The 16,608-nt window shown below is 62.5% G+C and overlaps 1 protein-coding gene across 8 annotated transcripts in view; it reads right to left on the reverse strand.

Annotated features, from left to right (window-relative positions):
* The window catches only part of CASZ1 (castor zinc finger 1), a 145,929-nt gene that overhangs the window by 18,982 nt on the left and 110,339 nt on the right, over nucleotides 1–16,608 (reverse strand). For all 8 annotated transcript variants that reach the window (XM_053920969.1, XM_053920974.1, XM_053920971.2 and 5 more), the window contains 5 exons: nucleotides 7,923–8,411; nucleotides 3,923–4,757; nucleotides 2,572–2,640; nucleotides 974–1,064; nucleotides 56–220 (listed from right to left, as the gene is read on the reverse strand). In XM_053920969.1, the coding sequence (XP_053776944.1) occupies nucleotides 56–220; nucleotides 974–1,064; nucleotides 2,572–2,640; nucleotides 3,923–4,757; nucleotides 7,923–8,411 (1,649 nt within the window). The remainder of the gene's footprint in view (nucleotides 1–55; nucleotides 221–973; nucleotides 1,065–2,571; nucleotides 2,641–3,922; nucleotides 4,758–7,922; nucleotides 8,412–16,608) is intronic.

The raw sequence follows: 16,608 nt of genomic DNA on the forward strand, positions 1-16,608 counted from the left end.
CGGGAGGGCAGCCCCGCCGCTGGGGAAGGGCGGGCGGGGCGGGTGGGCGGGGCACCTGCATGCAGTGGTAGTGGGTGCTCTTCCCGTTGAGGTGGCAGCCGTGGTAGTAGACGCTGCAGTCGTCCAGCGGGCTGAAGCGCATGAAGCCGTGCTGCAGCGAGTTGTCCCGCTTCTTGTGCATGTTGTAGTGCCGGATCACGTCCTGCTTGCTCGTGAACCGCTGCCGGGAGAGGGCCGGGTTGGCAGCAGCCTGGCCTGCCCCTGGGCCAAGCGCGCCGGGCCAGCTGCCCCCCGGGGCCCTCCGGTCTCCCTATGAATAATCCTGCTGGGGGTCCGGGCAGCTGGGATTGCCTCAGGGCCAGCACACTGGACCGTGGAGGGAACAATTCCAAAGGTTCCAGAAACACAGACTCTTCCCTGAGCTCCCCCCAGGCTCCCAACTGCCCTGCCCAGGAGCAGAGAGGATGAACTGAACTGAGCCTTTGAGGGGACTCTGATGGTGACCCTGCCTTTAGCCTCCTGCCACCTGTGGGCTATGCCAGCTGGGCTCCCTGGCAAGACAGGGAGTGGCCCCTGTGCGGACTGCCTCACTGCCATCACTTCCACGAGCCCCGCACTTGCCAGCGGGCGGCTTCGAACATGAGTGACAATGCAAGTCCCTCGTTATGTCATCTCTACGCAGCGGGGCGGTGCTGCTGGCCTCCTGCGGACACTGGGAAGACGGGTGGGACAAGGTGCCTGGGCTGCCTGGCACAGCCCTGGGTGCGTGGCGGACTCAAGGGACGGGAACTTGAATTAGTACCACCAGGATGCAGGTGGCTCCAATCCCTACTAGGTGCCTTGTGGGCAGGAATCTGGGAGCGTGGACAGGCTGGTAGTTTCCCCGAGTTCAGTTCACGTGGTCGAAGCGGAGTGGAGCACACATCCCACTTCTGGGAGGCCCCTCGGCGGCCATGCTCGGGAGAGACCTTACCTGGTAGTTGCACTCGGGGTCGAGGCAGTGGTAGTGCTCGCGGTACTGGTAGGCACAGTGGATGTGGCCGCAGTGCTGACTGCCGGAGAACCTGCGGACGGGGGCAGGCTCAGACCTTGCTGCGTGCCAGTCCCAGGGAGGACTCTCCAAGGGCCTTGCCCAAGCAGCTGAGAAGGGTCTATGCCTACGCCCCAGAGAAGGGCTCCGGGCCCTGTGCAGGGAAAGGGGGGATGTGTGGGGGCAGAGGTGGTGTGCCTGGGTGACGAGGTCGAGGCCTGAGAAGGCCAGGACAAGTGACTGAGCCCAGTGAGCTGCAGACCCATCACATCTGTCCTGGGAGCGCACCTGCCCTGGGGCTGAGTGCCAGGTAAGGTGCAGGGCCAGGCCCCAACATTGGGGGGAGAAGCTGGGGCCGGCCAAAAGTCGGAGCAGAGGCGGGGAAGAGACCGAGATGGGATGGGTGGAGACGGTGAAGGCAGGAGCCCCAAGGTGGCCCAACCGCCTTCTGTGTAGGTGCCGCCCGCCTGCCCAGCACTGGGCCAGGTCCAGGGCTCTGTTTCCGAGCGATGTCAGAGGGCTCCCTCTGTCCTGGGCTTTCCTGACACGTGAAACAGTGCAGAGTTATGAATTTTTAAAGCACAGCATCTGTTTGGTTTCCTGAGGCAGGGAGTTCACTCTCCAGCCAACTCCGCAGCCAGGAGCTCCAGCTGCCTGGCCGCTGCCCACCTCCCAGAAAACCCTCACCTTCCCCAGGCCCCGATGCTGTGGGGCACAGTTCTCAGGGCCTCGGGACAGTCCCCCGGGGAGGGCCTGCCATGACAACTGTGAAGAAGGTACTGGGTGCAGCCCGTCTGCCTGGCGAGGAAGGTGTGGGGCTAGGGGGCAGAGTAAGAAAAACCCCCTTACAAGAAACCCCCTTGTAAGGGGGAGAGCCACTTGCAAATAAATATTTAAGCTGAAGCTGCCAAAAAGGCCATCTGCTGAGGCACTAATAATAATGACAATAATAATACTAAAGAGAGCAGAGCGAAACTGGAAAGACAGAGGAGGACAGGGGAGGCGGAGACCCAGAGAGGGACGGAAGAACCAGGAGGATCAGCAGAAAGCCAGCTGCCAGGGCGCGACCCCCGCCACGTGCCGCCCTGCTAGGCACCGGCAGCTGGGGACCCGATGTGGGGGAGTCTGTTGAGGTGAAGGTCCTTCACCTGCCCATCCCGCTGCCTTAGGGATGCAAAGGGGCAGGTCTGGAGTCAGGTGCAGAAGGTCAAAGCCTGGCCCCGGGGCCCTGGAAGCCACCTCCCCTTCTCATTCTGGCCAGTTCCACAACAGCCCACACCCACCCTGCCTCTGGGCCCCTGCAGGTCCCTGTCCTGCCTGGACTACAAGCTGCCTAGGACACAGCAAGGGGCCGTGGCCTTGGAGGTGAGGGAGAGGATTGGCCCTCAGTGCAGTTTGGGGCAGGAGTGTGTGTGTGGGGGGGGGGGGGCGGCAGGCACCTTGGCATGGGTGGTCGGACGGACGTAGGGTCCCACGGCCCCCAGGCATTCCTGGAGCGCCCCCCACCTCTCTCCACGGCAGGCTCCTCCCCCGGGGCCTACCTGGCAATATATTTCTGGTAAATGTTTACATCTTCGGTGACAGCTGGTTTATCTGTGGGCAATCCGTTCCTGGCGAGAGACACAGGGCACAGCCGATCAGCAGACAGGGGCGTCTGGGGGGCAGCCCCCTGCCCTGGGGCCCCGGCCCTTCTTTCCCTGGCCCAGCGGTGTTTGGGGGCAAGTCCTCTGGCTGATGTCTGGCACAGGCTCCATGAGCTCAGCTCCAGCAAGGATCTCCAGCTGGCAGGGCTGGCACCTGGGCATGGGCCCGGCCCGGGCTGACTGGTCTGGGGAGCTAGGGCCTGATCTCCCTCGCACACTGGGAGCCAGGAAGCTGCTGGCTGAGGAGGGGTACCAGGTATCACTGGGAAGAGCCTGGGGGAGGGGCAAGGGCAGCACCAAGCAAGTGCAGGTGGGCGCTCAGAAAAGCCTCCTGCACGCAGAGGGCGGCTCCCTGGGTCTGCCCCTGCCCCCCGTGTTGGTGGCTGGTCTCCGGGTTTTGGGGGGAGGGTCTCATTCGGCCCCACAAGATCTGTGAAACAACCGTTTTACCACCGCCCAGGGCAGCAATTTTCAACCATTTTCACCCCACGGCACATACAAACTGATTACTAAAACTCTGTGGCACACCAAAAATACGTATTTTTTGCTGATCTGAGAAAAAAATAGGTATAGTTTTAATTCACTCACACCGGATGGCTATTGCTGTGTTGGCTATTGACATTTTTTTTTTATTTGACACTCTAGGGGAAAAGAGGTCAGTGCCCCTGACTAAGTAGTCAGGCATTGCATGTTTTAAAATTTCCTGGGGCACACCAACTGAGAATCATTGGCCTAGGGGTTCATGCTGAGTGGCCCACCCCCACCCCGGCCTCTACTTTCTCTTGCTGCCTTCCCCACAGCCCAGGTGCTGGACCTGGGAGCCATGGCCACTGGCTTGGATTCCTGAACCCCCAGCCCAGAGTAGGGCTTTCCCAGCCACCCGTAGCCTGGTCCTGGCCCTGGCCCTGGAGGCGGCAGGCAGGGAAAGCCTGTCACAGGCAGACGGGGTGACAGCGGTCCGTGGCATGTGTCTTAGCCTGTGAGCACGCTCACGGACGTACCCAGAGTGTGCGAGTGTGTGTGTGTGGCAGATGCGTAGTGTGCAAGGCCAACTGGGTGTGAGAGGTCACGTAGGCAGAGGGACAAGGCTGGGTGTGCATGGGCACACACGTGAGTGGAAGCCCACCCGTGAGAACCCGAGCATGTGTGGGTGTGTGCAGATGTGCATAAGGTGTGAGTGTGTGTCCACAAACATGAGCTTTGAAGGCAGGGCCTGAGCTGGGGGTAGGGGGTGCGGGCCGGGCCTTACTTGACAGTGGAGACGGTCCCCGTGGTGATGGAGTCTGTTTTGGAGAAAGCCGACTTCAGGTACTCAGGAGTGCTGAAGGGCAGGGAGGTGGGTGGCTCAGGCCCTGGGCCGGCGGCGCTGGGGGCACTGGGCCCGCTGGCGAGGGGAGCAGGCGCCAGGCTGGGAGTGGGTGGAACCTTGGCGGGGCCTGGCTTCTGGATGGCCCGGACATCGTATTTGGAGGGGCGGCCCACCTTGCCTGTCTTGAAGGCAATGGCCCCGCCCATGTCGGGGCTGCCCTCACCAGGTTTGAAGAGGTGCAGGTACTTAACGTTCTCCAGGTCGTACTTGGATGGCTTCTTGTAGGTGCTCCCGTTCTGGGGCCGCAGGTTCTCGCCCGTCTTCAGTTTCTGGATGAAGAAGTCATACTTGGAGGCTCGGGCCACGAGGCCCTGCATGGGGACACCGCCGTGCGAGGGCAGTGGCAGGATGGTGGCCTTGGTCTCCAGGTGTGCCGTGTTGCTGGGCAGCCGCAGGCCGGGCAGGGGGCCCACCGCCTCCTTGCCAGCCCGATCCTCGGCCTTCGTGCCGTGGGCCGGCCAGGAGAGCTGCTCGCCGGCCTTCAGCTTCCGGATGTACTCCTCGTACTTGGAGAAACGCGCCCGCTTGCTGAGGGCATCCTCCGCGGTGGGCAGCGTGGAGGAGGTGGCCGCCTCGGGGGTGGGGCCCCCACGCAGCTTCTCGAAGCTGATCTTCCTGGCTAGCTCGTCTCTCGTGTTCTGGTCATCGTAGCCAAACATGCCGAGGAACTCGGTCATGGTGGTGGCCGCGTAGTCCCGCAGGGAGGAGGCCTCTCCTAGGGCAGGGAGAGTAGGCAGTCACTTCTGGGAGGGGCAGGAGAGCCCCCCAAGTACGTGAGCCGTGAGCCCCCACTACAGAGGGACGAGGGGGCCCATGCAGGGAGGGGCGGAGTGGGACATGATCTATGGACATTTGGCTCACTTGTTAGGTTTTACGACTCTTAAATTAATTTGTTTAAAAAAAAAGTAATTAATACTGGGGTAAAATAAAACGAGTTCATCAATGCCAGGAAAATCAATTTCCTAAATGTTCTGGCCGATGGCTTTTCAGTACATTAAACAAAGTTTCATAAATGTCTCCGCTCTCTCGCTTTGGCCTAATATGAAAGAGAAGTCGTTTTACTGGAAGGAAGGCCAGATTCCAACCTGCCTCTAGGGGTGGGGTGACGCCGGGGCTGGGGACAGGTAGAGACGCTGGGCCTGTGGCTGGGCGGGCACTCGGGAGCCCAGGGTGAGAGAGCTGCTGTGGGTGGGGCTGGAGGCCTGGCTGCGCCTGCCTGGCGGGCCCTCCCCGGTCCCCACAAATGACACAGAGGTGCCTTATTCCTGGGAGGCCCTGTCCTCTGGCCCCAGGGCCCCAGGTCACTAACGGCCCCAGACAGCAGGCCGAGGGGGCAGAGATCCTGCCACCGTGCTTGCCTGGACTGGCTCAGGACCCCCACCCCAGCCCAGATCTACAGGCCTTCAGCCCTCCTGTTGCCCTCTGGTTGCTCATGCTCAATGGGCCACCCTGCGGAGTCAGGGCCGAAGAGTCCAGCCAGCCTCCTGCCTGCCCGAGTGCACACACGTGCTCACACTCACCGCCAAGCTCACCTTCCGCTACCTCCGCAACTTCACAGACACACACGCACACGCCCCACCCAGACCCACACCCAGCTCCCCAAGACTCGTCTCAGGGTGGCGGGAGGCAGGACGACCCAACACTCCCCGCCTTCCATACACGACCGTCCACCCCAGCAGGCAAGTGAGCCCTCAGCACGCACGGGGCACTGCTTCCTGCACTGAACGCCGGCTGCACACCCACTCTGTGCTCCGCCCTGAATCCGGGATGGGTGTGCACAGGAGGGCGAGCCCCACCGGGGCCACAGGAGGTGTACATGTCCTCTCCCCTGGTGCCAGAGCTGGCATGCCCATGCTGGGGTCTTACCAGCACACTCAGGGGAAGGTGTGGCTGAAGGAGGGAGAGGTGCAGGACTCAGGAAGGGGAGCAGGTGGGGGGGGGTCTCCTCCCAATCCCCACCCCAACCTGCCAGGTCTAGAGTTCTCAGACCACACCTGGAGGTGGTCTCACAGAGCAAGACGAGGCTTGGGCAGGATGCGGAAAGAGAGGCTCTGAGCTCCTGGGGGTCGGGGAGAGACGTCCTGGGAGGGCTGGGACCCCAGGAGGTGAGGAGAGGACAGTCCTGGGCAGCACCTGGCCCCTGAGGTGGCAGAGCCACTCACAGAGCAGACAGACAGCTGTTCCCTTGGGGTGGGGGGTGGGGCAGTGTCCTGGAGGCTGCTGTCCTGACCTTAAGCGTGTGGGGTTGAGGCCCAACCTGGGAGGAGTGGGCTCTTGCTGTTAGATTCAGTGGCTCAGGAACCAGGAAAAGGGGCTAAAAATAGCTGGAGGCAGCTGAGCCCTCACTATATATGGCAGAGAAACAGTAGGCTTTGAAGGGCAGGCGGCTCAGAGCAGGGAGGGGGCCAGGCAGGGGTCCTGAGGGCGGCCCACGGGCCTGTATCCCCTAGTCCCAGAGCCCAGGGAAGGTGGCCTGGGGCCAAGCCCATGGTGGATAGCTAGGGCTCCGGCTAGTTCTCTCTAGGGCCCAGGGCTAAGCAAGCTGGCCCAGGTGACACACTGCTGTCCCACGGGGCCTCCAGCCAGAGGAGTGAGGTCTGGGGCCAAGGGGCCGGGGTATTTTCAGCCCTGCCTCTGGTCATCCCAGTTCCCCACCCCCAGAAGGGAGGAGGCTGGAGGTAGGAGTCCAGGGCAGAGCAGGGCGAGGGAGAGGCCAGTCACTGAAGGGACAGTGGCCCTTGTCCCCGCCCCTCCCCTGTCCTCAGGCCCAGTGCGATCACCTTGTGTCTGGGATGGCAAGGGCTTTTCCTATGAGAGGAAACTGAAGGTCACACTTCTCCTCATTGATCTTGCAATGTTTGTTAATTACTCTGTCACTGATGTGGCGAAGGATAATTAAACAGCTCTGTTTATATCTTATATGCATAATTATGTGGCTGCGCAGGGCTCCCCGCGCAGGGAGGAGATGCGCCCCTCAAAGCAGGGGGAAGAGGACAGGGGAGTGGGCAGGGGAGGCCTGGGCACCAGGCACCAGACTGGCAAGGGGGCTGGGGAGCTGAGAAAAGACCCCAAATCCCGGGGTTCTGGGTCCAGGGGTGACCCCTTCCCACCTGGGACCCCAGGCTTCCCTCCCTACCCCCAACCCAGCAGAAGGAGCTCAGGGCCGCTCTAAGGCCGGGCCTTGGCCACCTCGTGGAAAAGAGGTCAGCCAGAGTAGCGTGTCCGGGGCAGGAGAGGGTAATGGGATATTTGGGCCGGGCCATCCTGTGGCCCTGTGCCGGGCCGGAGAGGTCCTGCCGGGGACAGCTGGGATCCTTGCGGAGGAGGCGGCAGGCAGAGAGACAGTGGGAGAGCGGGAGACTGGGCCTGTCCTCGGGCACTCGGAGACAGACTGCAGGCAGCCAGCTCTCGTGGCCCATGGCACTCTGACTGCTGTGTCCCAGAAGCTCGCCGGGCACTATGTCCTCCAACAGGCTCCTCCCACATGAGAGTGTGGTGGTCTGCCCACACACTGTCCGTCCATCCATCCGCCTGTCTACCCACCGACCCCTCATCTGTCCCCCCATCTGTTGCTTCCTGCAGACCCACTGCGTGTTAGCCAGCCCCCACCCCAGCCCTGTTCTCACACTTGGGCAGATGCCTGCTCAGGTGCTGCCCTTCTCACCCGGGGGCTTCGCCCCCACCCCTGCCTACCTCGTCTCCCCATTCTAGGCATTGGCGTGGCCTCAGCCCACCCTCCTCAGGAGTCCACCTGGGTCGGAACGAAGGGCCCGTATTTGCCACAACAGTGCAGGAGGCGGGCCTGCTCTGTGGACACACCGCTCCTTCGCCGTTGGGCTCCCCACCAGCTTATGTCCCGTCGGGGGTTCCGGACACCCACCTGACGCCTGTTTGGTGCTGGGGCCACTGTCGTCCTTGGAGGCCGCCCTGTCTGTGTCCTTTTCTCCGGCTGCGCTGCCGTCCTTGGGGGGCTCCTCGCTGTGGTCCTCCTCGTCGCTACAGCCCTGTGGCTGCACCATGTAAACGCCCTCGGGTGGCAGCTCCAGGCCCTCGCGGGCAGTCCGCCCCAACACGGGAGTGGGTGCCGGCTCCTCACTGTACTCCCCGTTGACCCACTTTTCGATCACCGCCCGCCTCTTGTCTTCTTCGCTGTGGGGGGCCCGGGCTGCCCCTGACTCAGCGCCTCCGCGCTCTTTGTCCTGGGGCCTCCGTGGGCTGCCCTGGGTGTGGGTGCCAGGCTCTGCCCCCTTCTCCACCACCACCTGGCGGCTCAGCTTGGCGCAGATGGCGTTGAGTTTCAGGCCGCCTTTGCGCTTGGCCGCCATCGCGGGCTTGCCTGTGGGCGGGTCGGTGCACCGGGCGCCTTCAGCTGCGGAGAAGGAGGGAGAGGTCAGAGCCTGTGGCGGGGTGGGGCAGGCCTGGCCGCCCCCCTCCACGACCCCCAGGCCAGAGGTCGTCCCCGTCACGATTCCGGCACACTGCCCTGAGACTGCCCGGTGCACATCAGGACCCCTCACGGGACTGTGAGCTCGGGGGGCCGAGCTCCCCCATCGCTCTACCCCAGAGCCTGCCACCAAGCCAGGCACACGTCAGCTGGTTCGAGGAGTATTTTGTAAATGAATGAATGAATGAATGGATACAGGACTATTCAAACACAAGGAGCGGTCTTCTTCCCAGCACCTGGTTCCTGGAAACATTTCCTACTTTTGTGTGGCCCTGTGTGCCTGCTCTGAGAGGCCGGCCAGGTGCCAGTCGGGGTAAAGGGGGCACGTGGGCTCAGGAGCAGGCCGTGGGGCAAAGCTGGCAAGTGAAAACAGCCTGACGCTGCCCCATGGCCCACTGGGGAAGGGGGAGGGGGCAGCTCGGAGCCAGGCAGCAGCGTGCCAACTTCCTGCCCCGCTGTCCCAGCAGTGCTTGGTGGCTGCTCCTCTGCCTGGCCCGCCCACTCCCTGGGCCCTGCCTGACTCCAGCTTCTGCTCCCTGGAGAGCCTGAAGGCCTCCTTTTCTGCAGCCTTCCTTGGCAGGGTCCTCCTGGCCCCTCGCAGGTTCTTTCCTGTCTCCTCTGGCCACTCCCTATCCCCTCCCTGTGTCCAGGCCTCAGGTAGGGTGGCCCGAGGGCAGAGCTCCTCACAACCCCTCCGAGGGCAATTGCATCCCTGCCCGAGACCCTCACTCTGCCCTCTCTGCCTGCAGCCCTGAGGCCCCAGCCAGGTCAGAGAGGCCCACTTCCCAGCCCTGAGAGGCTGCAGTTGCTGCTCCGAGTCCCTGAACACGGCAGCCGAGGGCAGACACCCACCGCTCTAAGGAGGCTTCCTGAGTGCTGAGCAGGCCGCCCAGGCTCACCGTACAGCCTGGGACCTGCCATACAGGCCAAGGAGGGCAGACACACACACACACACATGTTTACGGGAGCAGCTGTGTGCCTGCCCATCCGTCTGTCCATCCACCCACTGAGGGAGCCACTCCTGCTGTGCGTCCCGGTGGTGGCCACGACACGCCCACTCTCAGCTCACACTGACTGCAGCCAGAGCCCCAGCGGAGCTTCTCGACGTCTGCCCTCCCTCACGTGTCCCCTGGCTGGGGTGGGCAGGTCCCAGTCTCCACATAGGTCAAAAGGCTAAGTGAGGGGAGGCGCTCTGCTCCCTGGTCCGCAGTTTGAGGAGGCTTCACCGTAACGGATCGACACCCTAAAGCCCCCCCATGCCTGAAAGCCCACCAACGGTCACAACCAGACAGGGGGGCCACACCTGTGCCCGCCCATGGCAGACTTGGCTCGTACACACGGACGGTTGTCCCCCGACACAGACAAAGCCCAGTGACCCCGGCTCCTTCCCTCGAAGCCAGCTGCCGTGGATGGCCTCACTGGGCCCAGAAGGACCCAGCGTCAGGGAAGGGTCGGCTCGGCTCACTCCAGTCCTCCCAGTCCTAGGGCCCTGCCTCCGGGACCCCACCCTTGCCCAAGCCGGATGCCCACTCTGCCCATGTGTGTCCGAATCTCCGAGTCCACGCCGCCCACACCCAGGTCTCTGAGCGCCGGCGCAGACTCCTTCTCAGAGCTCAGTGACGAGCCCCTAAACACACACCTCACCCAACCTCCAGGCCAGCCGCCGGGATCCGTGACACCAAGTCCCCTCCAGCTGGCCTGTGAGAACAGAACGGGCCTCACCTGGTCCCCTTCGTTCCCTTGCCCTGGTGGGGAAGGGAAGGGTGGGCGTGGGGAAGCCTGCTCTATTTTTACTGGGAGGTAAGCAGCCAAGTGTGTATGGCAGACGGCAAGTGAATCTATAAATATTTATCCCGGGGAAGAGGGAAGCAGAAGCTCCCAGGGCCGCACTTGCTGCTGATGACACCCCCTCCCTGGGCCCCCACCCATCCTGGAGCCTCCCGGCACTTGGGCCCACCCCGTCCAGCCCACCCTCTCTGATCTCAGCTGTGTGCCTGACTTGGTCCCTCCTGGGCCCCCACCAGCTGCAGTGCAGCTGTGCACCCAGGGCCCACCCCCAGCCTGCAGGCCCCTTTGCTCCACCTCCACCCCCTCCACCTGCCCTCCAGCTGCAGCTCTGCCCCAGGCCACCTGCCTTCCAGATGTTGCCCTCCCTCTGACTCTACTGTGGGTCCCAGCGGCAGGGGTGGAGGAGGCGTGTGGGCCCAGAGCGCAGGGCAGAAGGCAGAGGGTGGCCTTCCTCAGTAAGTGGGAACGCGTGCGAGGCTGGGGCAGCCGATGGGGGTGGAGGTGTCAGAGCTGAGGTCCAAGTTGCCTGCCCACCCACCCCGTGGGGCCTTTCCCCGCCCCCCACCCTGCCCTTGTCCAGCAGGGCCCTGGGACCTGCAGACTACCCCCCTGTGGTCTGACCCCAGGCTCCCGGCCATGTAAACACTCCCCTACTTTCTTCCCTAAAATATAAACGCCGAGGCCGGGCCTCAATGGGAGGAAGCCATCCGTCCCCGGCCCTGTCACCGCCCCTTTCATCTCTTTCCCACCGCCAGCCTGCCTGCGGCTCTATTTACACTGGACACTTCCTCTGGGAACAATACTGCCCGGGAGGCCGGCCTGGGCTGGAGGGTGGAAGGCGGGGTGTGGGGGGTACTCCCGTGCTGCTTACCCAGGGATGGGCATCCCCCTGAGGTAGGGGGCAGGCAGCTATGGGGGCCTGGACAGGCCTGGGAACAGCAGCAGGGCCAGTGCCCGCACACAAGGGTGAGCCTGGGGCTCCCCTCTCTGGCCCAGAGGCTCTGGGATGGCTGGGGGCACCTGGGAGGTGGCGCGGCGCCATGGTTATGGCCTGGCCTTGGGGTCCGACAGTCGTTGAGTTCCCAGCTTGGCTCGCCCCTTGCTAGCTCCAGACCCTGGGTAAGCTTTCTGTCCGCGACAGGGCTGCAGGACTGTAAGGTGAGAGGGTGCCTGTTTGTGCCAAGCACAGGGCCTGGCGAGGGCCTGGGGGAAAGGCAGCTGAATCCTAGGAGGGGACAGACAGGCCAGTGTGGTGCCAAACCTGGGCACAGGATCCTCAGGCCAGGAAACCTCACCTGGCCGGAGGAGGCAGGGCAGAGGGAGAGAGGGCTGGACTGGGGGCATGGGCCGCCCTCAGTCACCAGTGGCTCCTCCCCGGCTCCCTAGGTCTGACCCTTCCCTCCCAGGGCTTCTACCCAACAAGCCCCCAACAGGCAGCTCTCGTCTCCGACTGAGTGGACCCTGCTCAGGGCGGGAACAGGGCGGTGAGGCGGGGCCGTGTGCCCCTCTCAGGCCCTATCTCACATCGTGGTGAGCCAGCATAGCAGGTGCTGTCACTGTCGCACCTGAAAGGGGAGGAAACTGACCCCGCAGCCGGAGTCCCGCGGGCCAGGGCTCAGCCCGGTGCCCGGGCCGCCGAGATGCCCCTATGGTGAAGGCTGCTGGGTGGGCTGGAGGAAGCCCCAGCCTCCATGTTCATCTCCTCCTCGCCCCCACCCCCGGTTCCCCTAACACGGAGCCCCCTAAAGTGTTAACTGCGATGGGTAAAATGGTGCAGCAGATTGCTACAATAAATAATTTACTGATATTTATAAATATTCAAATCAGCCAGCTTCAGAAATCGAATGAAGGGAGGGTCTCAGGAGAAGGGCCCGCTCTGGCAGGAATCTCGTCTCTCCCTCCGAAGGCTGGGGAAGGCCGGGGAAGGCCAGGCTCCTGCCAGTTCTGGGAGGCGGGGGCTCCTGCAGCCGCACTTGGGCCCCTCACCCCCAACTCTGGGGACTAGATGTTAGGGCGCTCCAATGGCTCCCCCTCCTCGCCTGGTCAGGGCGAGGCCTTCCCCTGCCCTGGGCTCAGGGGACCAAGGCTCCGGCGCCCACGGCTCAGGTCTCAGATTTGCTTGTCCTGCCTGGCAGTGGGGGGGTGGGCAGGCTGGGGGACCAGTCCCCAGGGGCTGGGCAGGCCTGGCAGCCCCTCCCCATCCATGAGTAATGTGTTGCGAGGCTGGGCGGCCTGTCAGCCACCAGGCTCTGGGTGCTTTATGGGCTCTGCCTGGTGGCTCTGAACTCCCTGGTAGGAAATAAAGTTCTCCCTGCGCGTCCCTTCCAAACATTTCACTCAGTGGAAACGGTGTTTAAGAAAAACGAGCACATATTTCTTCCTAAGCATGCAGTGTCCCCTTTGGGCAGCCTAATGCCCGCCGTACATCAGGAGGTGGTGAGGCAGGGCCAGGCCCCTGTCCCTGGGGTGTGGGTGGTCCAGGGCCCACCCGCCCGCTGCCGGGCAGCTCGGGAAGCACAGGCACGGCAGGGGCACTCTGCTGGCGACCCGGCCCCTGGCGCCCTGAGCGATGCAGCGGCTGAACCCCTCTGGGCACCACCCTGGTGCGAGGGACATGTCCCCTCAGCAATCCCCAGCGTCCCCACATGGCCACTGTCCTGTCCTCGTGTCCAGGTGAAGAAGCAGGGTCCAGTGAGGTCGGCCACTGCCCACGGTCTCTCAGCGCTGGTGCAGGAGCCGGGTCACTACCGCTGGACCCAGACATCCGAGGTCCTGATCTGAGATCCCGCCCCCAACACCTCCCACAGACTCCCACCCAGGTGGCAGCGATGTCAGAGTCTCCCCCTGCCACCTCTAAGAACTTGACCTTGACAGGCCACGGCTCAGGTGTTGGGTGCTGTGCCTGCACTCACGGAGCACGCCTTCTGAGCTCCTGCCACAGGCCAGGCCCCGGCAGAGCCCTGCGTCACAGCGTGAGCAGGACGGCCTGGCCTGTCCCTGCAGCATGGAGCGCTCACCAAGACGAGGGGCAGACATTCAAATCACAGTGAGCAACATCACCACCGTGACAAGCTCAGGTGCCGCAGGAGTGAGGAGCACGGAAGGCAAGGGAGGGTTCCTGGCTTTGGTCCCCACTTCCCCACAAGCTCCCCGGGTGGCTCCACCATCCTGCCCACCTCTCTCCTGTCCCCAGCACACAGCCCATCTCCATCCCAACAGTTCCCTCCCCTACCTGCTCCAGTGGCAGCCACTCTCCCAGACAGGACCTGTCCCTCCCAGGGAGGGTGTCCCTCCCTCTGGGGCCCAATCCCATCCCCAGCTCGGAACAGGAGGGCCACCCGCTTCCACGGGAGGGAGGCGTGGTCAGTGCTCCCCAGGGCTCTCAGTCAGGTCCCCTGGTCCCCAACAGCTCCAAGCTGGGCAGGGGGTGCTGCTGGGCCCTACTTGGCCCCCTTTGTTTATTTATTTATTATGATTTTTTAGTCCAGTTAAAAGGTTTACTATCCAGACGCGTCTAAGTGGCCTCACTTAGCGTAAGTAACTCTATAAATCAGGGGAACTGCTAGCATCCACCGCACGGCTGGCTATCAATCTCCCCCAGGTCACAGCCCAACAGGAAGGGGAGAGAAACAGAGTTGCCACCCAGGGGAGATTTAACACACACACACACACACACACACACACACACACGGCGTGCGCACAGGCCACACGTGCGTGCACTCGCTCCCCTCTGCGTGTGTACAAGCACACTAGAGGCACACGTGCCCACGTAGAGCCACCTGGAAACTGGCAGTGCTGCGTGTGGGCACCGTAACAGGGCCCAGGCGCGGCTCTGCAGCCCCGGGGCGGGGGGCTCCCCGGGGACTGGCTCTCAGTGCCCAAGCTGCCCTGCCCAGGCAAGTGGCTCTGAATGGCTATGGAGGGAGGGGCCCTGCTCGGCCCCTGTCCCTCTCCGTAACCCCTGTTCTGCCAAGCCCAAAGGGACAAGTTTTCCCCTTCTAGGTGCCCAAGGTAAGCACTCGGCGTGGACAGATGAGGTCAAGGAAAGGGGCAGGAGGCTGTGGGCTGCAGGCCACCGCCGTGGGGCGTGCCGTCGTCCCAGGTCTTGAGGCCCACCTGCCCAAGGCTGGGCGAACCCTCGATACGGCGAGGACCCAACAAGCACAGCACCGTCCAGAGGAGTGGGCCACTGCTGTGCGGAGAACTGGAGAGAGCCGAGGAGAGGCAGCGCCAGCAGCAGCCTGTCCGTGGGGCGGGGGAGCACAGGGCTGGGACACAGGCCCCCGCCTCACCCCTGAGAGGCCCCAGACCTAGCAGACCCCACTGGGAGCCAGAGTCGGGGGCCACTCCCGGGCACCCCTCGGCCTCGCCTGGCACCCCTTCTGGGTCCCCAAGGCAAGGCAAGGCAGCCTGAGGTGGGAAGACCCCCAGGCCCACCTCCTCTCCCACCTTGCCCCAGAGGCCTCCCCGGCTCGCCCGCCGCCTGCCCGCTGCATCTCCCGTGAACTCTATTTCTCTTTCCTCTGAAAACAACTGAGCTGTAAATACTGTTTAACCTTCTCTCCCCCTCCCCCCCGCCCCCTCCCCTCCGCACTATAAAAACACAAATACGCCATAACTCAGCCGGCCAGGCCGCCCAGCCTCCAACATGCCCCGCGCCCGGGCCTCTCAGGAAGGTCATTACAAACGACTTTCCGATTCACTGCTCCTGAAATAATTTTGTGTATTAAAACCTGAATCTGCACTTTCTGGGGCCGAAAGCCTCGCTTAATGACGGCGGGTGTCCTTGGGACGGACAGTGATCCTTCACTCGCCAGCCGCGCTCCAGCCCCCGCCCGCCCGCCCGCCCCCTCCCCGGGCCCAATCTGTTTTCAAAGTGTGTCTGTCCTTTATTAAATTGTTTTCTTTTCCACATTATCAGTTGCCATGGAGACCTCATCTCTCGGATTATTTGAATTTCATTATATCTATTGATTTGGGAGCATTTCATCTTTTTTATTGTTTTTCTGTCAATTTTCAAAACGAATAACCATCTAATTTGCGTCAGTGCTGATTATGTTTGTCCCTCAATAGAGGTCGGCAGCTGCGCTGGGGAAACAAATCAATGAAAAACCATCATAAAACTCCCCACTCCAGTCTCCAGGATGTGTGGGTGACATTCCACGCCTGCGAGAGACACACTCATCAGCTCCAAGTTCGGCTACGGTGGCGGCAGCCCCGCTGCACGTCCGCCTCCTCTGGCCCTTAATATTTAATTTCGCGATTTGGGGCATTATTAGTGGTGTTTTTATTAGTGCGTGAGCATGTGAGTGTTGGGTAGTGGGCTGGCTGTTGGGTTAATTTGTGGGTGAGGCAGGGAAACCCAGAGGAGGGCAGGGCAGCCCGGGCCGGGGGTTCGGTGGGAAGTGCAGAGAAGGGGGAAAGCCTGGGAGGGGACGGCCTGGGGTGGAGGGCCATGGCGAGGGGCTAGGAAAGGGGAGATGCCGAAGCGGGGCTGGGTGAAGGGGAGGAAAAGGGGGAATTCAAATTGCTTACTTTGTTGGTTTTTTTTAAATAATTTATGCAATTTTAAGCATTTATGTATAAATTTTTTAATAAGCCACCCTGGAGCAGGACGGCCATTAGCATCCCAACGTCCTTCTGTCCAATGGGCTGGCGGAGAGGATCAATTTCTGAGAGTACTCTCCCTTTTTTATGACATGATAAAATGCTTTTAAAGCAACTTACACAAATATGGAATTTTTTTTTCTTTTTTTCAGTCCCCTCTCCCTCCCCCTAACAGCCTTCTTGCCCACCGGGGAGGGGGGTGTGTGGGCGCACGCTCGCTCTCCTGCTGGGGTGGGGGCCGCGGGGCTGGCAGGGACGCAGCCCCAGTTCTAACTGGAACTGGCCGGCTGTCCTTCTAACAAGGGCATAAACTTTCATTACCCATGCACGCAGTCAAAGACAATTTAGGGAAACGCGCTGCTCGGAAAAGGAAAACCTCAGCGATTCGCGGCCCACGCTGCTGCCATCTGGGGGGCTCTTGCCTCCTGCGCCAGGGCGCCGGCCCGAACCACGGGCCCAGGCAGGCAGGCAGGCAGAGGGCAGGAGGAGCCCCAGTGAGAGGCAGCCGCAGAGGGAGAGGGGGGAGCAGACAAGCCGGTGCAAGGGTCTTCGCCTTGGCCATGCTCCTGACACCCAGCCTCACCCAGCCCCACAGTGGGTGGGCTCTTCGTTTCTGCCACCCAGTGCTGACACAGAGCAGGAGCTCGGCTCTGTGCGTGGACGGACAGACAGACGGACTGAGTGCAGACAAAGTTAGAAACCAGGCCCAGATGTCCTGAGGTCCCTT

This window comes from Desmodus rotundus, chromosome 3 (assembly GCF_022682495.2).
Source record: "Desmodus rotundus isolate HL8 chromosome 3, HLdesRot8A.1, whole genome shotgun sequence".
Taxonomy (NCBI): Eukaryota; Metazoa; Chordata; class Mammalia; order Chiroptera; family Phyllostomidae; genus Desmodus; species Desmodus rotundus.